This window comes from Thunnus thynnus, chromosome 8, assembly GCF_963924715.1.
Source record: "Thunnus thynnus chromosome 8, fThuThy2.1, whole genome shotgun sequence".
Lineage (NCBI taxonomy): Eukaryota > Metazoa > Chordata > Actinopteri > Scombriformes > Scombridae > Thunnus > Thunnus thynnus.
In genome coordinates, this window is record NC_089524.1 from 31,174,323 (window position 1) to 31,195,888 (window position 21,566).

At 38.6% G+C, this 21,566-nt stretch overlaps 1 protein-coding gene across 4 annotated transcripts in view; it reads right to left on the reverse strand.

The window, feature by feature from the left end:
* Nucleotides 1–21,566, reverse strand: part of LOC137188328 (inactive N-acetylated-alpha-linked acidic dipeptidase-like protein 2) — a 581,495-nt gene that overhangs the window by 366,289 nt on the left and 193,640 nt on the right. For all 4 annotated transcript variants that reach the window (XM_067597950.1, XM_067597951.1, XM_067597952.1 and 1 more), the window contains 3 exons: nt 17,269–17,445; nt 13,041–13,218; nt 11,561–11,722 (listed from right to left, as the gene is read on the reverse strand). In XM_067597950.1, coding sequence (XP_067454051.1) covers nt 11,561–11,722; nt 13,041–13,218; nt 17,269–17,437 — 509 coding nt within the window. In that variant the 5' untranslated portion in view covers nt 17,438–17,445. The remainder of the gene's footprint in view (nt 1–11,560; nt 11,723–13,040; nt 13,219–17,268; nt 17,446–21,566) is intronic.

Genomic DNA, 21,566 nt, shown 5'->3' on the forward strand with positions numbered 1-21,566 from the left:
TACTTTGGACTAGATCAGAAAAAACAAGACAACATTTTATACCTTTTTTATCAAAAGTATTTTCTTTATTTGCTGGTTTACATGTACATGTCAAAAGGACAAGAACTGATTGCAAGGTGTCATTAACCCCAACTCTAAAATTATTAGCACAAGCTTATATATTCCACTATCAATGGCCTCACACATCCTTTGTGACTTCTTGAAGCTAATGTGTTTCAGATTCCTTCAACAAATACAAGTTAAGTTCCCCAGCACTCAAAATATGTTTTTCTTCTTGTTCCTACAGTTGGATGTTTGAGTTTCATTGTACAGAATGATGTACATGCAGATTGACACTGGAAGGCTGTTTTCACATTTTCACTCTGCAGAGATTGGAAAGTTTCTCTGTGCTCAATGAAAATCCAATTTGAAGAGGCGGGTCTACAAGCATGATTTGTGACATCACAAATAGTTTGGAAGCCAATTCTAGTCTAATATTCAACTTACACAAGCGTGATGAGGAAACTTGAAGCCTCCAGTGCACAAATGCTGAGAATGGACTTTACAGTGAAGTGGGAAACATCTTGTGTTCAGTTTCTGACCACATCACAAGATCTGGTAGATTAGTGGTAGCCTTTACTTGAGGAACTACAATCTGTTTTCCAAATTCTACTCTCATTTTGGAAAAGTTTGATTTTATGAATACTCAAGATAAAAGTTATTTTGAACTTTTTGGATTGCTTTCATGTGTGTGCTTGAGTTATGTGTTACATGAAGCTTGCCTCACATGGCCCTTTGAAGGATGAATGAAGCATTTTGAGATCATTAATTTTCTGATAATATCAATGCAATATTTTTGCCATTAAAATCATATAGAGAAAATGTGACAGCACTATAACTTGTGGGGAATCCAGCCAAAAAGTTGAAATAAAATCATTACACTTTCCTTCATTGTCCAGCAAAGTGTAATACATAAGTAACCATCATATTGGAGGTGGTCATTACTAACTTGTGTAAATATCATTGCCACAGAGTTACAATATGACTGTAACCTCAGCTGTAATCGTCAGTCCAATGAGAAAATAAGCGGTTACAAGAGGTGAGGAGGTAAGCTAAGGGTGAGAATTTACCACAGCTTCACCTCACTGATTAGTCTCTGAAGTTGCTCAGACTCCATAAAATCTTCCAAGGACTTTACCAAGACATGACTCCAGTGATCTTACCAGGCAATCCCACATTCAGCCCACTTTCAGCTGCTCTCTCTGATACACTCTGTTTCCAAGTAGTTCAGCTTTCTTGCACAAAAACTCCTGAAATCCCTCTCTTTCATTGAGTTCCTCAAAGAGTTCAGCTCATCTGAGAGTCTTTGAATTGTCAGAATAAATTAAGGTTTTTAACTTTATGCTGGACAAAGTCAATTAGTGGTGTAATCAGGTGGAGAGTATAAGCTAAAGTGGAGTAAAGACTTTTCCGCTGAGGCTGCCAGCCGAGCTATGTTCAGTTACTTATTCTGTGTTTACTTTGATAATGAACATAATGATATACTGTACAGTACATACATCAGTCTGTTTTGTTACTCTCACTGAATGATGTAACCAAACAGTTACACGTGAAAACTCATGTTTGCTGCTGACACAAGCTCGGGGCACCAGGGTACAGTAGAGACACACATTGGAAAGTTGAAATAAACCATAAAAATGAGGCAGGCCACAGGCCCATTCTGCCTTTTACACACACGCTCATGCACACACACTTCCTGGTAACGTTACTTCAGCGGCACATGAACTCACTTTTTTTTTTTTTATTGTGCCATGATCTGCTCCTCTCATTACGGTTACTGGTTTGGCTTCAATAATATTTATGAATACAGTACTATCACGCTTAACAATCTGCAACACACAGACAGTATAACTTGATGTTACATTGCCAACTTAAATGCCTGGTGAACAAGCAAGCTAACTTGCAAATTACATAACTTTAGGCAAATGTTATTAATGTTAAATATTTTCCTAAGGTTGGAAGGTCTGCATTAACTTTAGTTAACTCAAGTCACAATTTCAACTTTCCACATCCACCCCAGTCCATTTACCTTTGCAAAGGAGTTCAAAAAAACTGTCCTCACTTGAGGAACCAGCCAGCCGGAGTGAGGAGGGGGAATGAGAGGGATAAAATCAATGTCATGTTGCTGTCGAGTTTTAGTCTCTTGAGATGACATTACGAATTTATCAATCAGGATTCATACCTGCTTGATATTTGGGTGAAGGCAGGAAGTATGAATCTGGTGCTATGATTGGTTGAACTCTCCTTCTTCTTTTGCTTTCAGGCTAGATGCTGCTGCCTCTTGCTGTTAGACTTGAGTACTGCACATGCACAATTGAAGTCACAGGCGTCACTAGCTTTTTGCGTAGTTTAGAGTGACAAATCGTACCAGCATACTTTGATGTCAAAATGCGTACCTGCTACACAAAATACGTACAGGTTGGCAGGTCTGCAATATGAGGTCACTACTTTGTGATGCAGTTTACCGCCAAATTGCAGTTTACCAGGAAGTGACCATGTTACTCTCAATTATGTTTATGTTTTATTAAGGGAATGTTATTAAGGGAAACAACGCCATTCCAAATGCATAAAAACTAACCAAGCAAGCTTTAGCTCCACAATCTCTCTCATCACTGGTCAAATGAGGTCTGTGTTGTGCTTCATTTGCAGCCAAGAGAGCATGTTGTCACAGAAACAGACCGCTCAAGAAACAAATAAAGAATGCACAGCAGCAAGACTGAAAGCGTAACAAGATAGTGATCCATGACGGTAGTTGTCCTGGTGCCAACGCAGCAAGATCCATATCAGCCAGATGAAGCCATATTCAGCCAGATAAAGATCCATCACCCCAAGACATAATCCAGCCAGAATCAGTCGCAATTAAAGGCCTGAGACTTCAAAACAGCATCTCAAGATCTAAACCCTAAAAACTCTAGAAACTTTCAAAGTAAATGCATTTGTTCATATTTTTAAATATGTGTAGGACTTGATGCAGAGAAACAAAAAACATAAAACGCTAAAATGCACATCCCTAAAGCTGTAAGAGTGAATTTATTACAGAAACATAATTAGCAGGAGAGATGAGTATTAGACGGGCCAAGATACCAGCAGTGGGAAACCATCTTCTAGGGATTTGAACTTAATCCAGTTTCTCTCAAAGTAGCTCTGTGTGCTTACACACCTCTTTGAAGTGTAAATTGAAAAAGAATTGGATGCTGAAGTTTCTACAGTGACGAGCTGAGAAAAAAAAAAAACGTCTGCCATGTTTTGCCTTGACATCCCTATTAAGGGGAAACACTGGAGACCCTCTGGATGAGAAATGAGAAAGAAGGGGAAATATAAAATAATCAACACAAGCAGGAGTCATCCACCTGTGCTAAAGACAGTCTCTATTCCAAACAATACACATGTTGATTGTTATTCGCCCAATGCGGAGCTACTCTGGCAGATATTACAATCACTTAATGTGGTCCTACAAACCAAACAGCTGTTAATTCACACTGAGATATTTCATGCCCTAGTCTAGTCATGCAAAGCTGTCAAAATATGCTCCCTCTCTGCCATCATCTCCTTATACTCCCATTGTTTCACTTAGGTCTTTCTCTGTCTTCATAGCTGTTTTCATATATCTCACTTTGTCTGTCTCCATCTCTCTGTTGCTTCTCTTCTCCCAGATGCAACACAAAGTAACTCAGGCAGCTTTATATCTTGCTTCCCTGTGTCTTGTAGGAGGACAACCGCTTGTTCGTTAATTGTGTTAACTAATCTTTGATTCTTAATGAAAATAAGAGACAGACTCCCTGGATTCCTAAGTTTGTAAGAGCAGACCCTCAGCCTGCAGAACTCACCTTTGTAACCCTAAGTGGGGGTTACCAGTGATGCACAACAGACTCAGAAAGACCTCCTAAGAAACCATTTTGATAAGTTAAATTATGACATGAAGCATATCATGTATCCTCAAGACGTTTAGCTATTAATAAATGTCTTCATTTATCCTAAAGGTGTTTGGTTGTTTCTTTGAGCTGCAGTAAACAGAGGTCACTGTTTGGGACAAAAACTTACCATTATGAGACTGATTCATTGATTAAATTGAACAAGGGTTAGTGCTCCCTCCTAGCACTAACAAATCCTAACCAAAAAGGAAGTGGTGCCCCCAATAACGAGGTAATTAAATAATAAAGTATTAATACTCCTACAGCTTGATAAAGTAAATAATAGAATTATCAATCTCAAGGAAAAACTATAGGTTTGAATAAAGGGGAATATGAGTTGTTGACTGAATGAAAGAGTCAACCTGTTATGAGAGTAACCTATTATGAGAATAACCTTAACCAAAACCACTCCATGCCTAACTCTAAATTGTGTTACTGTGTGTCTGTACTTCATGTCCCCCGGCTTTTGACTGTCTCGCCTAAAACAACTGTTTTTTTGGATTTCAGATCTTGGATTACCCGATTGATATATCTTGGATTTGACCAATGCCTGGACTGAGACAACAATTTGAGACCATGGACTTGAAAGACCAAGGACGGTAAGCCGGCGAGTTAGCTTAGCCTAGCTAGCTTAGCCTAGCCATACACCTGACCAAAGTGACCGGACAAACACACTTCCTCAAACTTCGCCTGTGTGTAACAGGACCTCTGACTGTCTGCATTGGGATATATTCCTTCCTCTCGGCTGGATTGATAGTTATACCTTGAACTCGGTCCTTGGACAGAAGAGGCTGGCGAGCCCGATAGCTCTATTTTGGTCTTTCTGCAGACACTTTCTGGTCTTCCACGCATGTATTGCACTGGGCAAACAGGATGGGACCAAAGAAAGTGAGCACAATTACAGAAGAGGAAGCTGAAGACATAAAGATGTCTCTAAACTCTATGTTGGAAGAGATTGCAAATATCTCAAAACAACAGAAACTGATAATGGACTTGATGGGAGAAATAAAGGAACTGAAAAGACAAAATGTTGAAAAGGATTTTAAAAAAATAACCATATTTGAGGGCCGTGTGGCAGACCTGGAACAATACTCCAGGATGAACAACCTAATTGTCAGCAGCTTGGAAACCAGGCCCCTGTCATACGCCTGAGCTGTGGCGGCGGATGGAGAGCCCACCGAGCTTGATCCAGACTCCCTTGAACAGCAGGTGATCACCTACCTCGTACCTCGCAAGTGGCTAAAAGTGGACAGCAGAGATATTGAAGCGAGGAAAAATGCTGACATTGTCAGACAGGCACGCATCTTGAGGAAACAAACAGGATTAATCAACATGGATATCTAACTGTAAAGTATTCATAAAACTAAATGGACCACCAGAGGAGGCCAAAGTGCTGGCCATAAAAGACATTGCAGAGCTGGACAAGTATCAGAGATGACAAACCACGGGAGATCAGTAAAGGTAATAAATCTGAAAACCATGACAATCACAACCCATGACAAGCTATGACAAATGTCATTTATCTCCAACTGGAGATACTGCTCAACAACAAGAACTGATGTCTGAATATGAAACATTTGGACTGAAAACCTTTGAATTAACTGAAGATAAAAGACATGACATGGAAAATGATATTGATCCTGAGAACAATTTCTACATCAACACACAGACACATTGCAAATACTATACTGAGGAACAGTTTAACAGAAACTTAAAAGCGAATGGAGTATTATCAATTACACATTTCAATAGTAGGAGCCTGAATTCAAACCTTTCTAAGATCAAACATTGTGTAACACAACTGAACAAGCAATTCACTGCAATGGCAATCTCGGAGACTTGGCTTAACGTGGAACAAACTGCCATGGTTGACACAGAGGGATATGAGATGCATTTTACAAATAGAAATCAAAAAAGGGTGGAGCAGTTGCCTTATACATTGACAAAAACTATAAAAGTAAATCTATTAAAAGCAAGTCACAAGAAGTAGACAATATCATGGAATGCACGACAGTGGAAATAGAAATAGAGAAATCAAAAAACATACTAATAAGTTGTGTATGCAGAACTCCAGGATCATGTATTGGTACATTTAGGGATAAGCTGTCCAGGATGTATGAGAACATAAATAATAAAAAAAATGCTTTTTGTTTTTCAGGGACTTCAATATTGATTTGTTCAACCCACTCGAACACAATACCACTACAGAATTTATCAATATAATGTACAGTATGAGCCTATACCCTTCAATTAAATGCCCAACCAGAATAACAACAAACAGTGCTACACTAATTGATAATATATTTACTATTGTAACTGATAGGAAAGTAATAAGCAGACTAATCATAAATGACACAAGTGACCATCTGCCGGTGTTTGCGGTCATTCAGAGCTGTACAAGGACAAAAAAAGATGTGACAACTTACAAAATAATTAGACAAAAAACAGAAGGGGCAATTAATCATTTTAAAAAAGATCTGATGATACAAGACTCGAACAAAGTCTATGTGGAAGATGTAGACGAAGCATATGACACATTTTTGTCCATAACAACTGGTCTTTATGAAAAAAATATAGTAAAGACAGTAGTAAAACAGAAAGCTGCTGAAAAGCCTTGGCTAACTAAGGAGATATTAAATGCAATGTAAGAAGAAAAATTTATGACTTATTATTAATGAATGATCTTGGCTATCCAGTTACCTAGAGAAGAGGAATCAATATGTGCAAGTTACTCGTGTTAAATCACAACTACTGAAGGTTAAGTGTGGGGTTCCCCAAGGCTCAGTGTTGGGACCACTGCTGTTTATTTTGTACATTAATAATATATGTCAGGTTTCCAGAACACTAAAAACAATTTTATTTGCGGACGACACAAATTTACTCTGCTGTGGGGATAACTTTTGGATACAGTAGGGAATGAATTGAAAAAACTGAAGAGTTGGTTTGATTCAAATAAACTAACACTAAATTTAAGCAAAACAAAATCTATAATATTTGAGAATCATTCAACTAATTCATTCAAGAAACTCATGATAAATGATGTACAAATTGAAAGAGTGTTTGAAATCAAATATCTTGGAGTAATAATAGACAATACATTATGTTGGAGCCACACATAAATTATATTAAAGCAAAAATATCAAAGTCCACTGTAATATTATATGAAGTCAAAGATCTCTTAAATCAACCATCACTATACACCTTTTACTGCTCCTTCATACTCCAATACATTACCTGCTGTGAGGAAATGTGGGGGATAAATACAAAACAAACACAGACTCAATCTTCATCCTTCAAAAAAGGGCATTAAGAATCGTAAATAAAACCACTTACAGAGAAACCCACTCTTCATCACACTAAATGCACTAAAATTAAAGGACCGGGTTGACTTCAAAACTATTCAAATCATGTACAGAGTAAAAAATCAGCAGTTACCAAACAGTGTCCAGAGGCTGTTTCAAATGAGGAAAGTAAATATGATTTCAGAGGAATATGTATGTTCAAAAAACAATTAGTGAGGACAAATGCAAAATTTGATCGTATCACAACAAAGGGAATTAATCTATGGAACAACTGTTGTGAAGAAATTACAACATGTAGAACATCAAGTAAGTTTGAACAAATCTTTAAAAATAACATATTGAACAGATATAGAATGAATGAACAAAGAAGTGGACTGGAAAAATATGATTTGGTACAGTGTGTCTTTTTGACTTGCGTTGTTTTTGTTTGTTGTTATTGTTTCTATGCAAGTTATTATTATTCTCATGTTATTTTGAATGTTTTTTGGCTTTGACTTGATCAATAAAGTTAAAAAGGGGGGGGGGGGGGTAGGACTAGAAAAGTTCCTAATCCTAGGCCCTGTCCAAACATTGAACATTGATTGTATTGCTTACTGAAAATTTGCTGTTATTTTTGTTTTTTGTTTTTGTTTTTTCGCTGCCTATATATTTTATTTTGTTATTTTAACATGTTTGAAATAAAATAATCTAATCTTAATCTAATATAGAGTTTATCGTGGCTGTATAGTCCAGGGGCATTCATTCAGCTAGACCTTAAGCTATGACACAAGTCCCTGCATAGTATTATTTGTCTTCAAAAACTCCCACTTATACATACAGGGGACAAAGTGAGTCTAACAATACATTTTTATTTGTTCAGTGGGTATTTGCCAACCTGGAGAATCTATAAATAGCATATGTTTCATGTTTTATAAAAAGTTAAAAAATAATAGATGCACACACTATTTGCTTTTATTTTTATTTCTTACATAAAATTCTTTGTAGTAATGGTAAATCAAAATCTTTGTTGGGGTTTCAATAAATATTGTCAATTAGCATGTTTTCATTAAGTATGTATGTGGAACCTGGGAGGAATCACAGCATGACAGAACACCAAGAGCAGGTGGTTAAAATTATTTTGTCAAACCAAGAGAGGAGCTTCAAAATGAGGTGTGTTGTGGGAGAGTAAGGAGGGACCTGATCAATTCATAGCCTTAGGAGCAGGATGTCTTTTAAGAGTTCATAAGGTCCAAAATTTTAATAAAGAAATCTATTATCATTTGAAAATGATGAGAACATCTTTAAATTTAAACTTAGTTTGAAATTTGTTTTTTTGTTTAGGAAGTAAGACAATACATAGGTGGATAATAATAAATCAAAGATGGATGTATCCACTGTATTTGAAGATGAATGTGTGAGATAAATGTGTGTTGTCGTTTATTTTCCCGTCTTATTTTGCTTTGTCATTTGGGTTGTGGGTCTTTGTTTTGTTGACGAGGAACTGTATATGATGTAGACTGTATATATTTGAGAAATCTGAAATAAAATATAATCATCTAGATACTGAAAATGTTCGTTTTCAATTTATGTTATTTTACAGTATGGGTCAACTACAGGCCACAATAATCCAAGGGAGAAGGATGATATGGGGCTGTATTTGTATAGGAGATCATTTCTTTTGAATTTGTTACAGTGCAAACTGGTCTCCAACAGATGGTTGACAGAGGTCACAGATAAATACATTATAATAAATGATAAATGAATTGACTGTAGACTAGAGGGTGTTGGCAATTACCATTTTATTTCATTAGAAAGCGTCTCTCTGTCATCTGTCAACAGGAGCAAACACTCCATCATCCTCACAGATGGTTGAGATGTAGTGTGTGTGGGTCTTCGGTGGTTACGGATGGGTGGGAGGGGGTGTTTCTGGCACTTTGAAATATAAATGTGAGAAAATAAATAATGAAAAAAGCATGGAAAACTCAGAGAGGGAAACCATGGTGACATGATTGTCTCAGTTCAGTGGCAAAGCCAGTTATCTCGCAGAGACACATACACCCAGGCAGCCCATGATCCTTTGGCTTGGAGAAGGCAGCGTTCGGGTTGACGGAGGTTGGTATCAATGCTTAAAAAAAAAGGAGTAACTACCTGGTGGAGAGTCTTTATCTCTTATTTCTGCTCTCTCTATAATATCTCTGAGTCTCTCCCTTCCTCTTTGGATATAAATAGATCAGTGCCTTGCTGGAAGGTTACAAGTCAGACTGTTGCTAATGGTGATCTTAGATTAAGGGGGCATCAAACTATGATCCTCTCTGTCTGTGTTCCTCCCTCTCTAACACCTCCTTTGAACATCCATTCAACTCAGCTCTGTCATCACAGCATTGCTTTTCTGCTCCAACAACTTCTTCCCAAAATCCTCTTTTCTTCTCACATTCTACCTCCTTTTAGCTCTTTCATCTCTAGTATTTACTTTTTCTCCCAACATGACTAATGTAGTGTTTTTTCATCTGGCACATCTATATCAGCAGGATGACAGTGTTTGTAAGTGCTTTCCAAAACCATCAAAAATTGTGGTTCCAAAAATGATCCATATGAGCACTTTCTGATCCGATACCTCTGGTTAAGGTTTGGTCATGGTCAGTCATCTACTTGGTTAAAGGTTGAAAAAGTCAAACCAGTCCAATGGTAAAGGTGGACTGTTATCATTGGACTAAGGCCCTCTATTCCCCCCGTATGGGTGCAAAGACACATCCGTGGTTAAAACCCACATGTAACATCTATGCTATTATCTTTGATTAACGCAACTATTTATTACCAACACAGCACAAAACAGCTATTAAACAAATAAGTTTACATGAATCAGCATGGACACAACTAAACTGAGTCTTACTTATTAGGTGTGAGCCAGGTACCCTTATTTTATGAGTGGTTTTTCCCCCTCTCTGGTAACAAGTAGGCCCAGTAGCTACATCAAAACAGCAGTGGCATCTCTGACATCGTGGGCAAGGTTAGAAGAAGCCAACATTGACTGTTAGTAGGAGACAGGACAGAAAGAGCAATCTCTGATGTCGAAGTTGGCTTTGTAAAAGAAGAACTACTTGGCTGAGGTTAGAAAACCTCATGGGGAAAGGTCCATGAAGTTGTGGTAAAGACTTGGTTAGGTACTAACCAAACCTAAGAAAAGATCATGATCAAAGTTAGTTGGAAAGGAGAACTTGGTTGAGGTAAAGGAAAAAATTGTGATCATGGTTACGAGAATCTTGTCTCTTGTTGGTAGGAGATTAGATGTGACGAGCACTATCCAATGCTGTGTCTCTATGATTAAGATTTGGCTAGGTTTACACAACTAAAACTACTAACATTGTGGTTATCAATAAAAGAAGAACTACTTGGTTGACGTCATGGAAAGATAATATTTGTAGTAACAAGAAAACCAACATTGACTTTTAGTTGGAGTCTATGGTGTCAAGGTGGCAACACTTTGTATGCCCAACCATCCAACCTGACCTTTATCCTTACAAAGTTTTGCAGCTACAAGTCATGCTACATTCTCCATTGCTTCTCTCGTCATTTTTCACATGACCACCAGAGGCTGTTTTTGTGTAAAAATGTAAATTTTTACACACATTTTTAAGTGTTTGAAAAACTGATGTCATGTGTCTGATAAGGACAGTCTTGACTGTATACCACATAAAATATCTGTGTATGTTATATATCCATTGTCCACCATGAAAAAGAGAGTTTTGCCTTTGTTGTTGAGATAATATTGTTACCTGTTGTTTTGAATCTTTGCATAAATCTCACTCTCCACTTTCCTATAGGCTACTGGTTAATATAACACAATTATGAGTCAACCTACTGCCAGCAGGAGTGTCCCCCATTCTGAATACCAATTATAGATGTGGAGAAAACATTCTCCTAAAGATAACTCTCAAATGCTTTTTTTCAGATTAAAAAACAAAATTAAGGTACACAGCAATTACTGTAGCCTAAGAAAGTGATATTTGTATTCAACCTGTTATATTCACTCAATCATAGTTGATTGATGCTTTTGAAATTTGTAAACCAAATACAACACACAATGTAATGTCTCAACGCTCACTCTGCATACTCATTTTCTGTAAGTTTTTTTTTTTTTTTACCGTCAGACATGCTGGATTGTTGTGTGTATTTCATATTCAACAACATTTCTTTGCAACCATTCAACAGTTGTCTTTCACTGTGAGGCCACTGCGAGTTGAAAAAGGACTTTTGAGTGAGTGGATCTGCACAATGTCACGAAGTTTAACAACAGTTTTTTTTTTTAATCAGCATGGATTGGGAGCTTACCTCTGAAGAGCATCTATCTTGTCCGCTGTGATTCCTCTCAGCAGCTCCTGCAGTAGGTCTGAGCTGTCTGACGGAGGAACAGGTGGTTTAACAGTGGGTGTGTGAGCAAACCAGCCAATCAGGAGCCCCAGGACGAAAATCCCCGACCCTGCCAGAAAGTACCTATTAAGACCAAAAGAAAGAGGTCAGATATCAGTCAAGAGATTATGTTTGATACAGCAAATATATTCTTCTTTCTCTTGATCTTTCAACTGCATCTGATGGTCCTCCTTAGTGGATGACATTTGTTTGGTATAACCCCCAGAAAAAGGTAGTAAGGAGACCTGCAGTATTTTTATTTTTTTTGGTCAAACTACTGTTTCCAAGGTGAAGAATGGACTTTCTCTTAAGACATCATGTACCGTAAGTGTCTTCCTCCAGGAATCTTTTCTGTTGAACTGGGGAAACACTGATCAGTAGTATTCTAGCACCCGAAATGGAGAGAAAGTGCTTGATATGCACATTGATTAGCTGCTATTACTTTTTGATAGCAGTTGAGTCCATGTTGGTGCTAGTGGCCCGCCGCCTAAGGGCACCAATCAGACCTTGACTTCAAGCACACTGCAGTGGTGCTTATCTAGATAACATGCCACTTTCCCATCCTGGCAATGTGCTGGGTCAATTGGATGGGTGTCTGGGAACGTTGTAGGGGTACTCAGGCCTCACTCTTACCCTGTCTGCTGCAGTCCAATAATGGCAATGAATGGGGTAATAGAAAAATATACTGGCCAGACGATGACATGTGAAAAGACATGATCAAGCACCAGTGTTGGGTTAGCTGATATGTAGTTAGTTTAAGTAGCAAGGAGGAAAAGGCAAGGATTTCCAGTCAGTCCAGTTTTGAATTCATTTAGTATTAGGGACAAGAGACAAAGGTATAAGTAATATACTTATTTTACTTATTTTATCCAATTTATCATCAAATGCATCAGTATGTATTGTGATGGGAAAACTTCCAGAAATAAATAATCAGGTTTTGTCATACCTGTTGGCAATTGAATGTCCATCAGGTGGTCAGAGTTTAAACAGGGATATCTTACATGTGTATATTCAATCCACACGTCCTATATAACTTGGAGTATGAGCCACAACTGCATAACTGCTCTGATAACATTGCCTTGCTCATTCAGCGTTGTCCTGACAATCCCAAGGCTGATTGCCCCTTCTAATTAAAGTCACAATATTAAGCAAGAGAGTGAGGTCACATCAACATGGTGGCATGGACTGTAGAAACTCCATGATCACTTTTAGTGACTTCATGTTCCTTGAAATTCTTGTCTTTGTTTTTAGCACTGCTTATCCTGAAAATCATCCATGTTGGTGGTTTTGATGACACCTGCTCACTAAGTACGCTAAGTACAGGTTGTAAATGTGACCTACCTGTAGCAGGGAATTTCTGACTTGAGTTTTGCAAAGGCCATTTCTGCAGTCCATGAGTTACCTGAGCAAGAAGCAGTGGAGTCGTCGCTGGCCTTTATGGCCAGGAGCCCTGGTGAAGTGGGAGATGTAGTTTGGATCTTCCTGAAGCCGTTCAAAACGTCCATGTGGTGATACTGAGACAGATGGCTGGATGGGTTCCATCATCTCAGGGTCAGGGTCGGGGCCAGGGTCTGAACACCCTGAAAGTGATGCCATTGAGAAATAAGTGATCCAATCTGAAACTTGTTGTAAGTTGAAATTTGATTTTTGGATTTGAGTGAAATGTCTCATCCACTATTGGATAGAATGCTATGATTGCCATGTGGTACAGATATCCATAATGCCCACAGAATGAATCCTAATGACTAACAATTCCCTGACTTTTCCTCTAGCAACCACAATGAGAATGAAATTTGTGGTTTAAATTAAATATCAACAAAACTTTTAGATGCCATAAAATTTGGTAAAGACATTGATGACGCTATTTTTTTCCACAATGAAAGTTTGTTTCAAATGATGTGTAAGACTGTATTTACTCAAAGAAATATGCATGGTTACATCATACATGCATAAGATAAGATCATACACAACAATGCATGATGAATTTAACATAATATCATAACTACAGTAAGCTACAGCACAGAGGCAAATATCATATTACAAAATGACACAATATAAACGTGTTTTGACCAGGTTAACCTGATTTGAATAATATTTTTTGTTTCTTTTGTTGTTTTTTGTCAGTTATGAATGGAGGGATTTTTATTAATGAGGAAAGATATTTAATAAATAATTCACAAGCTCATCATGTTAACTGCATTGACAGACAATATTCATTTACATTTAATATGAGCTGTATTTATCCTGTCATAAAGCAAACTAATCACCTCTTCATAAACAAACTGTGTTGCTTTAAGTGAGATCAGCACACTGCATTATAAATATATATCTACATGTAATATAAATTATAAATTGATTTTTGTATGACAATTACAAGTACAAAAAAATGGAAAAATTTTTGATTAGATAGAAATCATTAAATGAGTGCTGATTGTGTGTTGGCTGCTAAGACTGTTGATGAACAAATGAAATTTTGGATCTGCTAGTCACTGTGGCTGGCCTGTTCATGGTGGCATTTCATAATAACAATAACAAGAATAATAATGTTAAAAACAAAGTTAAAAATAGAATACATAGAATGTATGAAAAAGAATTTCAGGCCAACATCAAGAAAGTCATTGCTAGTTACAGGCTAAAGTAAAGAGATAAGTTTTTAGCTTTCTTTTAAAAATATTTAGCGAGCTGGCTTCCCTGATGTCTACAGGTAGTGTGCTCCATAGCTTTGGGTGATAATTAACAAAGGCTGCATCCCTGATTTTCTTTCAGCTGTTGCTGGGAACCTCCAATAAACCAGCAGCAGATGATTGCAGTGTTCTTGAAGGCAAGTAGTTAACAAGGGAGTTAGCAATGTAGCTTGGTCCTTGCCCATTAAGGGCTTTGTATTGACAAATGTAAGATTATTGAGACACGTACCAGATGGTCTGTGCTTGCCACAATGTGTTTGACCATGCCATCAGCTGTTTAAGATCACCAGTGTGTTAAAGGAAGCGGCATGGGGTCTCTCTCATCTCTTGTGGGCATCTGGGTGGTAATGCCTGTGGTTATTGCTGTTTAATAGTTCATCAAGTTGGCTGAGCTCCAGCCTGGCAGTTTTAACTAACTCATTGATTGGTGAGTGTGGTGAAAGGAGTGAGGAGGGGGGTCATTGGGTCCCTGATTGGGACAGAGAAATCCTCTGAATGCCTTGGGTGATGTGAATCAGAGAGTCAGGTAAGGGGGAAGGGATACAGGCTGTCTGCCTGTGTGCACTGTCCTTCGCACTTATCAACACATTGCTGTTTGGGTATGGCATCCCAAGGACATGACGTAGGTGGGCGCTAAGTAGTTGGAGTAGTTGGATGACATCCATCAGGTATAAAACTGTCTTTACGGTTCCAAAAGATAACTGTCAATAAACTTTTTTCCCATGGGTGAGGCATGCCAATGTCAACCATGTATTCAGGCCAAGGAGTCTGCTAAAAGATTAAATTCCTTTCTCAAAAGTTGGTATCGGTCCAGAAATGAATACATGTTGCAATTGACAGTCGCTCAGTTTTTCCAGTAGCAGGGAAAAGTCTTATTTGAGGATCTCAGAGACAGTTTTCCTTCGCAGAATGTCGAAGGATCCAGTGTAGATAATAATGTTCATATTGCTTGGGTGTGTGGAAAGTATAGCTGGCAACATCTCTATTAGCTCCCTGACAGATGTGTCATCCACGGTCAGATTTTCAGCCTTGTCTTTCAGCAGTGTTTCTTCTGGCCCTCGACCTAGCAGTGGTTTTGAGGATTTTCTTGGGTTTTGATTAGCCTGAACACTGGTGGTGTGATTAGCTTCTCGGGGTTCAATATAGTATTATCACACATTTCGCTCAGAGTCAGTGATTTGTATCTGTTTTGCAATGAGACTTAACATGATGGAGGTAGCATTGGTGCTCTAGTGATTTCTTGCTGGATTTGCCTCTGCAGCGGGCGATGTCACACCAAGTCCTGGCTGGAGTTGATTCTTTCGGTCTAGCTCTAGTGTGGTGCCAGTAAGAAGCGTCTTTAGGGAAGGCTAGTTTGGGAGCCTCAGCAGCTAATCGAGTGGTGTTAGGACATATCCAGGGGATGATGTCAGCCAAGGCCGTGATGAGATGCTCTACATCCAATGCAATCCTGTGTATAAAAGTCTGTGTCTGTCCGTTTGCATTTGGTGGCTCTGCACCTTGTACAATAGCTGCTGCAGAGTCAATTAATTGCTCACTCTCACATATTTGATGCAGCGTTTCAATCTACTTTTCAAGCTGTGTTACCCTCTCAATCTGTCGCTCACACTCTGTGCAGCTTACCAATTTTGCTGGGTTTTGAGACAGATTTTACGTTGTCTTTTGCCAGTCGGAGAAGCTTTGTATGCTAGGCTAGCAGCTGAGTCTGGGGTAGGGCTCTGAAACTTTCCCGTGTCCCAAAAGTAAACTTTTGTTCGTTCCGCGATTACACTATAGACATTTTCTTTAGTGCCACTGCAACAGGTAATAGCTCTCTTTGGAAGAATATTTAGGAAATTAGAAAATGCAAGAAGAAAGCGCAAAGCATATGGGAAGCCGAGAGCTGAGGAAAACACGTCTGCACTGCAGCATGACCGAAAAATCTGCAACAGGGGTGTGTGATATAACAATATATATCGTGTGATGAGAGAACAATGTGTATCATTTCATATTATGCTCTAATGTTTATTTTGTTGTGACACAAATCACACTCTTTACAGCAATATTTTTTGTCATTTTGAGTCTGTCCATCTTTTGCGCGGATTACATTGATAAGTTACTCCTCTTGGCTTTTTACTTGCAAAGTTTTTATTGCACTTACAGTAACATAACAGGTTTAGTTGTTGTCAACTCTCTTACTCTCCATCGCTGTCTGTCTCCTTTGCTGCGCACACGCAGAGGGCTGAGCCCTGCCCCCGCTGAGAAAGAGCAAAGAAACAATGAGATGGCAACCATAAATGACAGCAAAACACAGTAGAGACTGTCTCTATTTATGCTTTTTACCAAATTTATGTGCACTCGTTTAATTTCAGCTCAGTGTGAAAGTCTCAACTGCTTTTTGCTGTCATTTATGGTCGCGCCACTCCCCTCTGCTCTCTATGGTTCACCGTGAGTGGGGCTGAGCCCTCGGTGTGTGTGTTGCACACACAGGAGAGACAGTGAGGCAGGTGAAGTACTCCAGTTGACGACAACTACACTTATTACGTTACTGTAAGTGCAATAAAAGCTTCTGGAGTAAAAAGCCAAGGAGAGTAATTTAATTTAATCTGCGCAAAGGATGGACAGGCAGCAGGGGAGGGAAGGGGGGGACCGACCGACTATTTATTAATGGAATTAAAATATTCTATATCGGGATACGTATCGTTATCAGGATATGAAATGACTTATATAGGGATATTTATTTATTTATTTGTTTTTATTTTATTTGATAGGGTCGATGCAATTTAACATAGTTCCCATACAGAGCATGAAACGGATGTACTGCACAGAGGGTTTACAGCTATTGCTAATTTTCAACTCTTGTCCCTTGTTGGGCTTTACATATACAGTGTAATTAAAATATACAGCTTGAGAGATTTTGGTCATATCACCCAGCCCAAATTTGCAGATATTTATAGGAAATACTACCTGATCTCTGGCACTCTACGTGTTGCATTTGCACGCGGTCCGATCTGGGTCCTGGTTCTTGCAGCTCCTCCTTGTCCAGGTCCCAGTCCAGATCCAGACCTCCAGAGCAGTGCAGAACCTCACCGACCAGTGGGCCACCCTGGGCGTCACACACCTTCCTGTATGCCATGATGTCACCTATAATATACATGAATCTAATTTTACACTGTTTCCTCATGTTTTATCACTATATATGTATGTAGCTTTAACGTCCCCTATGTGCATTCCTGTTGTTTCCACCACATCTGTCAAACTATTAAGATTTGGAACATTACAAAATAATTTAAAAACAATGGCTCTGTCTGAGACACAATTTTTGCACATGACGAAACACAAACAAAAACATCTAGTCATTGTTGCTCATGGTTCACCATGGTTGGACATGGACCTGGTGGTATTAACAATGTGATCAGACTTCTATGTTTGTTTATTCATGATTTAGTACATTACTGCATTGAAACAATAAGCAAAATATCTTATCTTTGAGTTTCTCTTGCTCACTTACTCATTTGATCACTGCCCTCTAAATCAGAGCTTGCTTACTGTGTGAATGAATCCTGTACATTAGTTGTAGCAGCCTGAGGCTTGTGTTTAACCAACCAGTGACACTCAGTTCAGCAAACTCTGCCGAGAAAAATCCCGGGCCAAATTACAACCCACGCAGCAGGGACGTTAGGCTAGAAACAATGGCCTAAGAACTCAATATTAACCTTGTTCCTCTGGTTGGAGTTCAGGTCGTGTTACTGTGTAACGTTCTTGGGGTCATGGAAAACTCCCCAAAGTTTTATTTGAAAAATTAATTTCCACGATATCTGAAGCACAGTTAACCTCTTCTTGGTTGTAGTCCCAAACCTAAGCCCAAACAGAAACCAAGCAATAGCTCATCAGATGCCAAAACACTGTACAGTAGTTTATACTACTTTGTAGAAGAATTTTACAGCACTAGGAAGTTATCACAGTGATCAACTGTCGCATTCACGTTAGTGTGCATGTATTTGATTGGTAGATGCAGTGCACTGCCAGGTGCTGAGCAAAGAAATAGGCAATGTAGTAACAGAATATTGATCTATATTTGATCAGCACTGCCTGGTTTGACAGTTTGATCTGAGTTTCGTGAGCTGTCGGTTCAGGGACCACTTTCTTTTTTTTCTCCTGACTTTACTGAGTAACGACGCATGCATTTGTTTTGGTCTGAGATGCTAGTGCTCTAGTGCGATATCTGGTGGGGCTGAATATTGTATATTGCACCTTTAAGTAAGTGTTTTAATTAGCATAAAGCATGTTGACATTTGTAATCCATGAACCCTGGCAGTATGTGTTGAAAGCTTGGTATCAGCCACACGGGTCAGGTTAAGACTGCTCATCTTACTCAAGGTAATGGATGCTGCATAAGCACTGAGTATAGAAGAAAATGTAAGAAATGTAGGGACGCACAGTATTGGATTTTTTGCCAATATCCAAAATGCCGATAATGACCAACTCATTGTGGCCAATTGCTGATGCCGACACCGATATATGCACATATATTTTTCCAGCTGGCTGAGGAGACAATTATGCATGCAAGCATAGATTGTACTAAGTATAATCAAGAAAGACAATATATGAAGGAAGAACTTAAGACTGGAGTTCAGACGCTCAGCATTAAAACTTTTATGAACCTGCCAAGTGGGTGGAGCAGCAGAGTTTTCTTTGAGTTTATTAGACAGATAGGATTAATGTGTAGGATTTAATCTCATTCATGTTAAAGTGGGAAGAAGCAGTGGGTCTGAAGTGGAGCCTGCGGAAGAAGCACCGGAACTGTCAGGGTGAAACAGTCCATGAAGGAAAGCACAGTCAGGCGGCAGAGGAGAAGGCAACAAATCAGCCTCTCATAATCTGCATAAATGGCCGATGTCGATGTTTCACTTTAGAGCTTTTATCGGTCGATACTGATGACATGCGATAATATTGTGCATCCCTAGATAAATGTAGTTAAAAGGTACTTGGGCTAAGTGACTGACCATAAGAAATGATTCATGGGGTTAGTCAGTTTAGCTTTTTCAGCATAAAAAATTAAGCTTGTTACATGCATGCTTTAGTCAGTTGGTAACTTATTTTAAGACGTTGGTAAAAATGAAAATAAAGAAAACTGTCTTAATTCAGTAATATGCCTTCACTTAACAATAGAAAAGTATTAAGTTAGTGCAACTTGTATATCTAGTGAACGTCATTTAAAACCACAGAACAAGACTGAATTAGCCCGGACTTGTTTTGCTGCCAGACCGTGTCTGCCACAAGAGAAAGGAGGGGGAGTAACCGGGAGAAACGAGGGTTTGCCTGGATTATCATTTAAGGCAAAGTTATTTGGTGAGTAACTATTTTGCTTTGTTTTATTCACAACAGCTACTAACTATATCAGCACAGAGTGCAAGAAATCATTTTTACACAACACTAAAATTGAAATTATAGCTTGTCCTCAGCTAATTCAGCTCCACTGCAATTAGAGTAAAGTTAGTAGACGTTTAGCGTGCTAGTGTCTTCAAAGTGGTCTTTTTTATGTTTTTTTTTTTACAGTGGCAGCCAAATGATGTTAATGGGCACTGAACTTCTGTACTGTTAGTTGTAACATGGAAAAGGTCAAGAAATAAGTGCTTTGCTTTGTCCTAATTTAAAAATGTTGATTTGTTATGTTACATATGTAAGTTGACAGTGGTTTAACAATAAACAATTTGTTCACATAACCGGAATTGCTATGTGTAATTTAGTCTGACTGAAGTGAAATAAGTTACTAATACAAAAAACAATTTGCATGGAAATTTCTGAGTTGAAACGGAAGTAATACAAATAATTTTGGATAACTTAAATAAAGAAGTTTCATCACTTAATAACACAATTATGAACAAAAAATGAATAAAAACAATTATGATGACTACAAGCACTGCAGGGTGGTGCGAAACATTTACACACATGAATGTGACAGAGAGCAGAAGTCAAGCTGAGACATTGAGTTAAGTGGATGGATCTGAGTGTGTGTGTGTTTGTGTGCGCGTGTGTGTGTGTGCAACGGGAATGCATGGCTTCAAGGGTGTAGTGGGTATGTGTGAACAGGGAGATGTAAATGTGTAAATGTGTGTGTCTGTGGTTGTGTTTGGCCCAGTAAAACCAGCTCTGGGTTCAATACAGCTCCTATACAGCCTCATTAAGTTTGGGTGGATCAAATTCATGAAGTGTGTGTGTGTGTGTGTATGTGTGATATCTGACTGGAGAGCAGCTGTATAAAACCTCCCACCAAGTGTCTTGGTATGTCATCAAGTTTAACAGTCCCTTTTACACGCTGCATCATCAAAGTCCACCATGAATGGGCAAATGAACTGCCCAATCAATAACCGCTTGGTGTTAAAAAAAAAAAAAAAAAAAAAAAAAGCAAAAAAACAACAGTAACATTGTATGAAATGCCTCAAAACTGCAGTCAAACTTATAGGCTGTAATTCAATGAAAACATTTGACTTTACAAGAAGTTTTATTCAAATGACATAACACGGTCAAACCACCTGAAGTCAGAGTGATGATGTGGAGCTTAAAGGCCCTGAAAACTAATTTTCTGCCAAAGTTTTGGTTATGTCACTGGGGATATTACAAATGTTTTAGTTTTGTATGTGTTGCTTATTTAATCCTGAATATGAGACATTATAAATACTTATAATTTGGAGGCAGATTCTCAGGGGCTTTAAAGCTCATGATGTAGTAACTCATGAGGTGATGTAATGATGAGACAATTTTGGTGGAAAACACCAAGGGGAGGGGGGTTGCCAGACATGTCCTTTACATTTACTGCCAGATTGACAACTTACTGCTAACCTCCTCCTCTGCTCCGCTTGCATCACTGTCACTTTTCTGCCGCTCACTCTCTCACTTACGCAACATTCACACATCTTACGCACTGCCCTATTCCTTAATGGAGCTACACCTACTCTTGTACCTTTCACGTAGATGTCCTTTGAAGAATGAAGAGAGGGTGGATGACTCAAAACAATTCCACAATAACGCAGGGTATTATTGTGCCTGTACAGTGTGCGAGTGAGTCGTAGTAGCCCACTGATATGATCGTGTGAAAATATTGCAGTGGAGCAATGATGACCTGAGCAGAGAATGAAGTCACACTACCTCTATGTGTGTTGTTATCCAAACCTAGTTTAACAGTTTGATCTGAGTTTCATGAGCTGTCTGTTCAAGGACCGCTTTTTTTTCCAACTTTGAACAATATACACATTTGTTTTGGT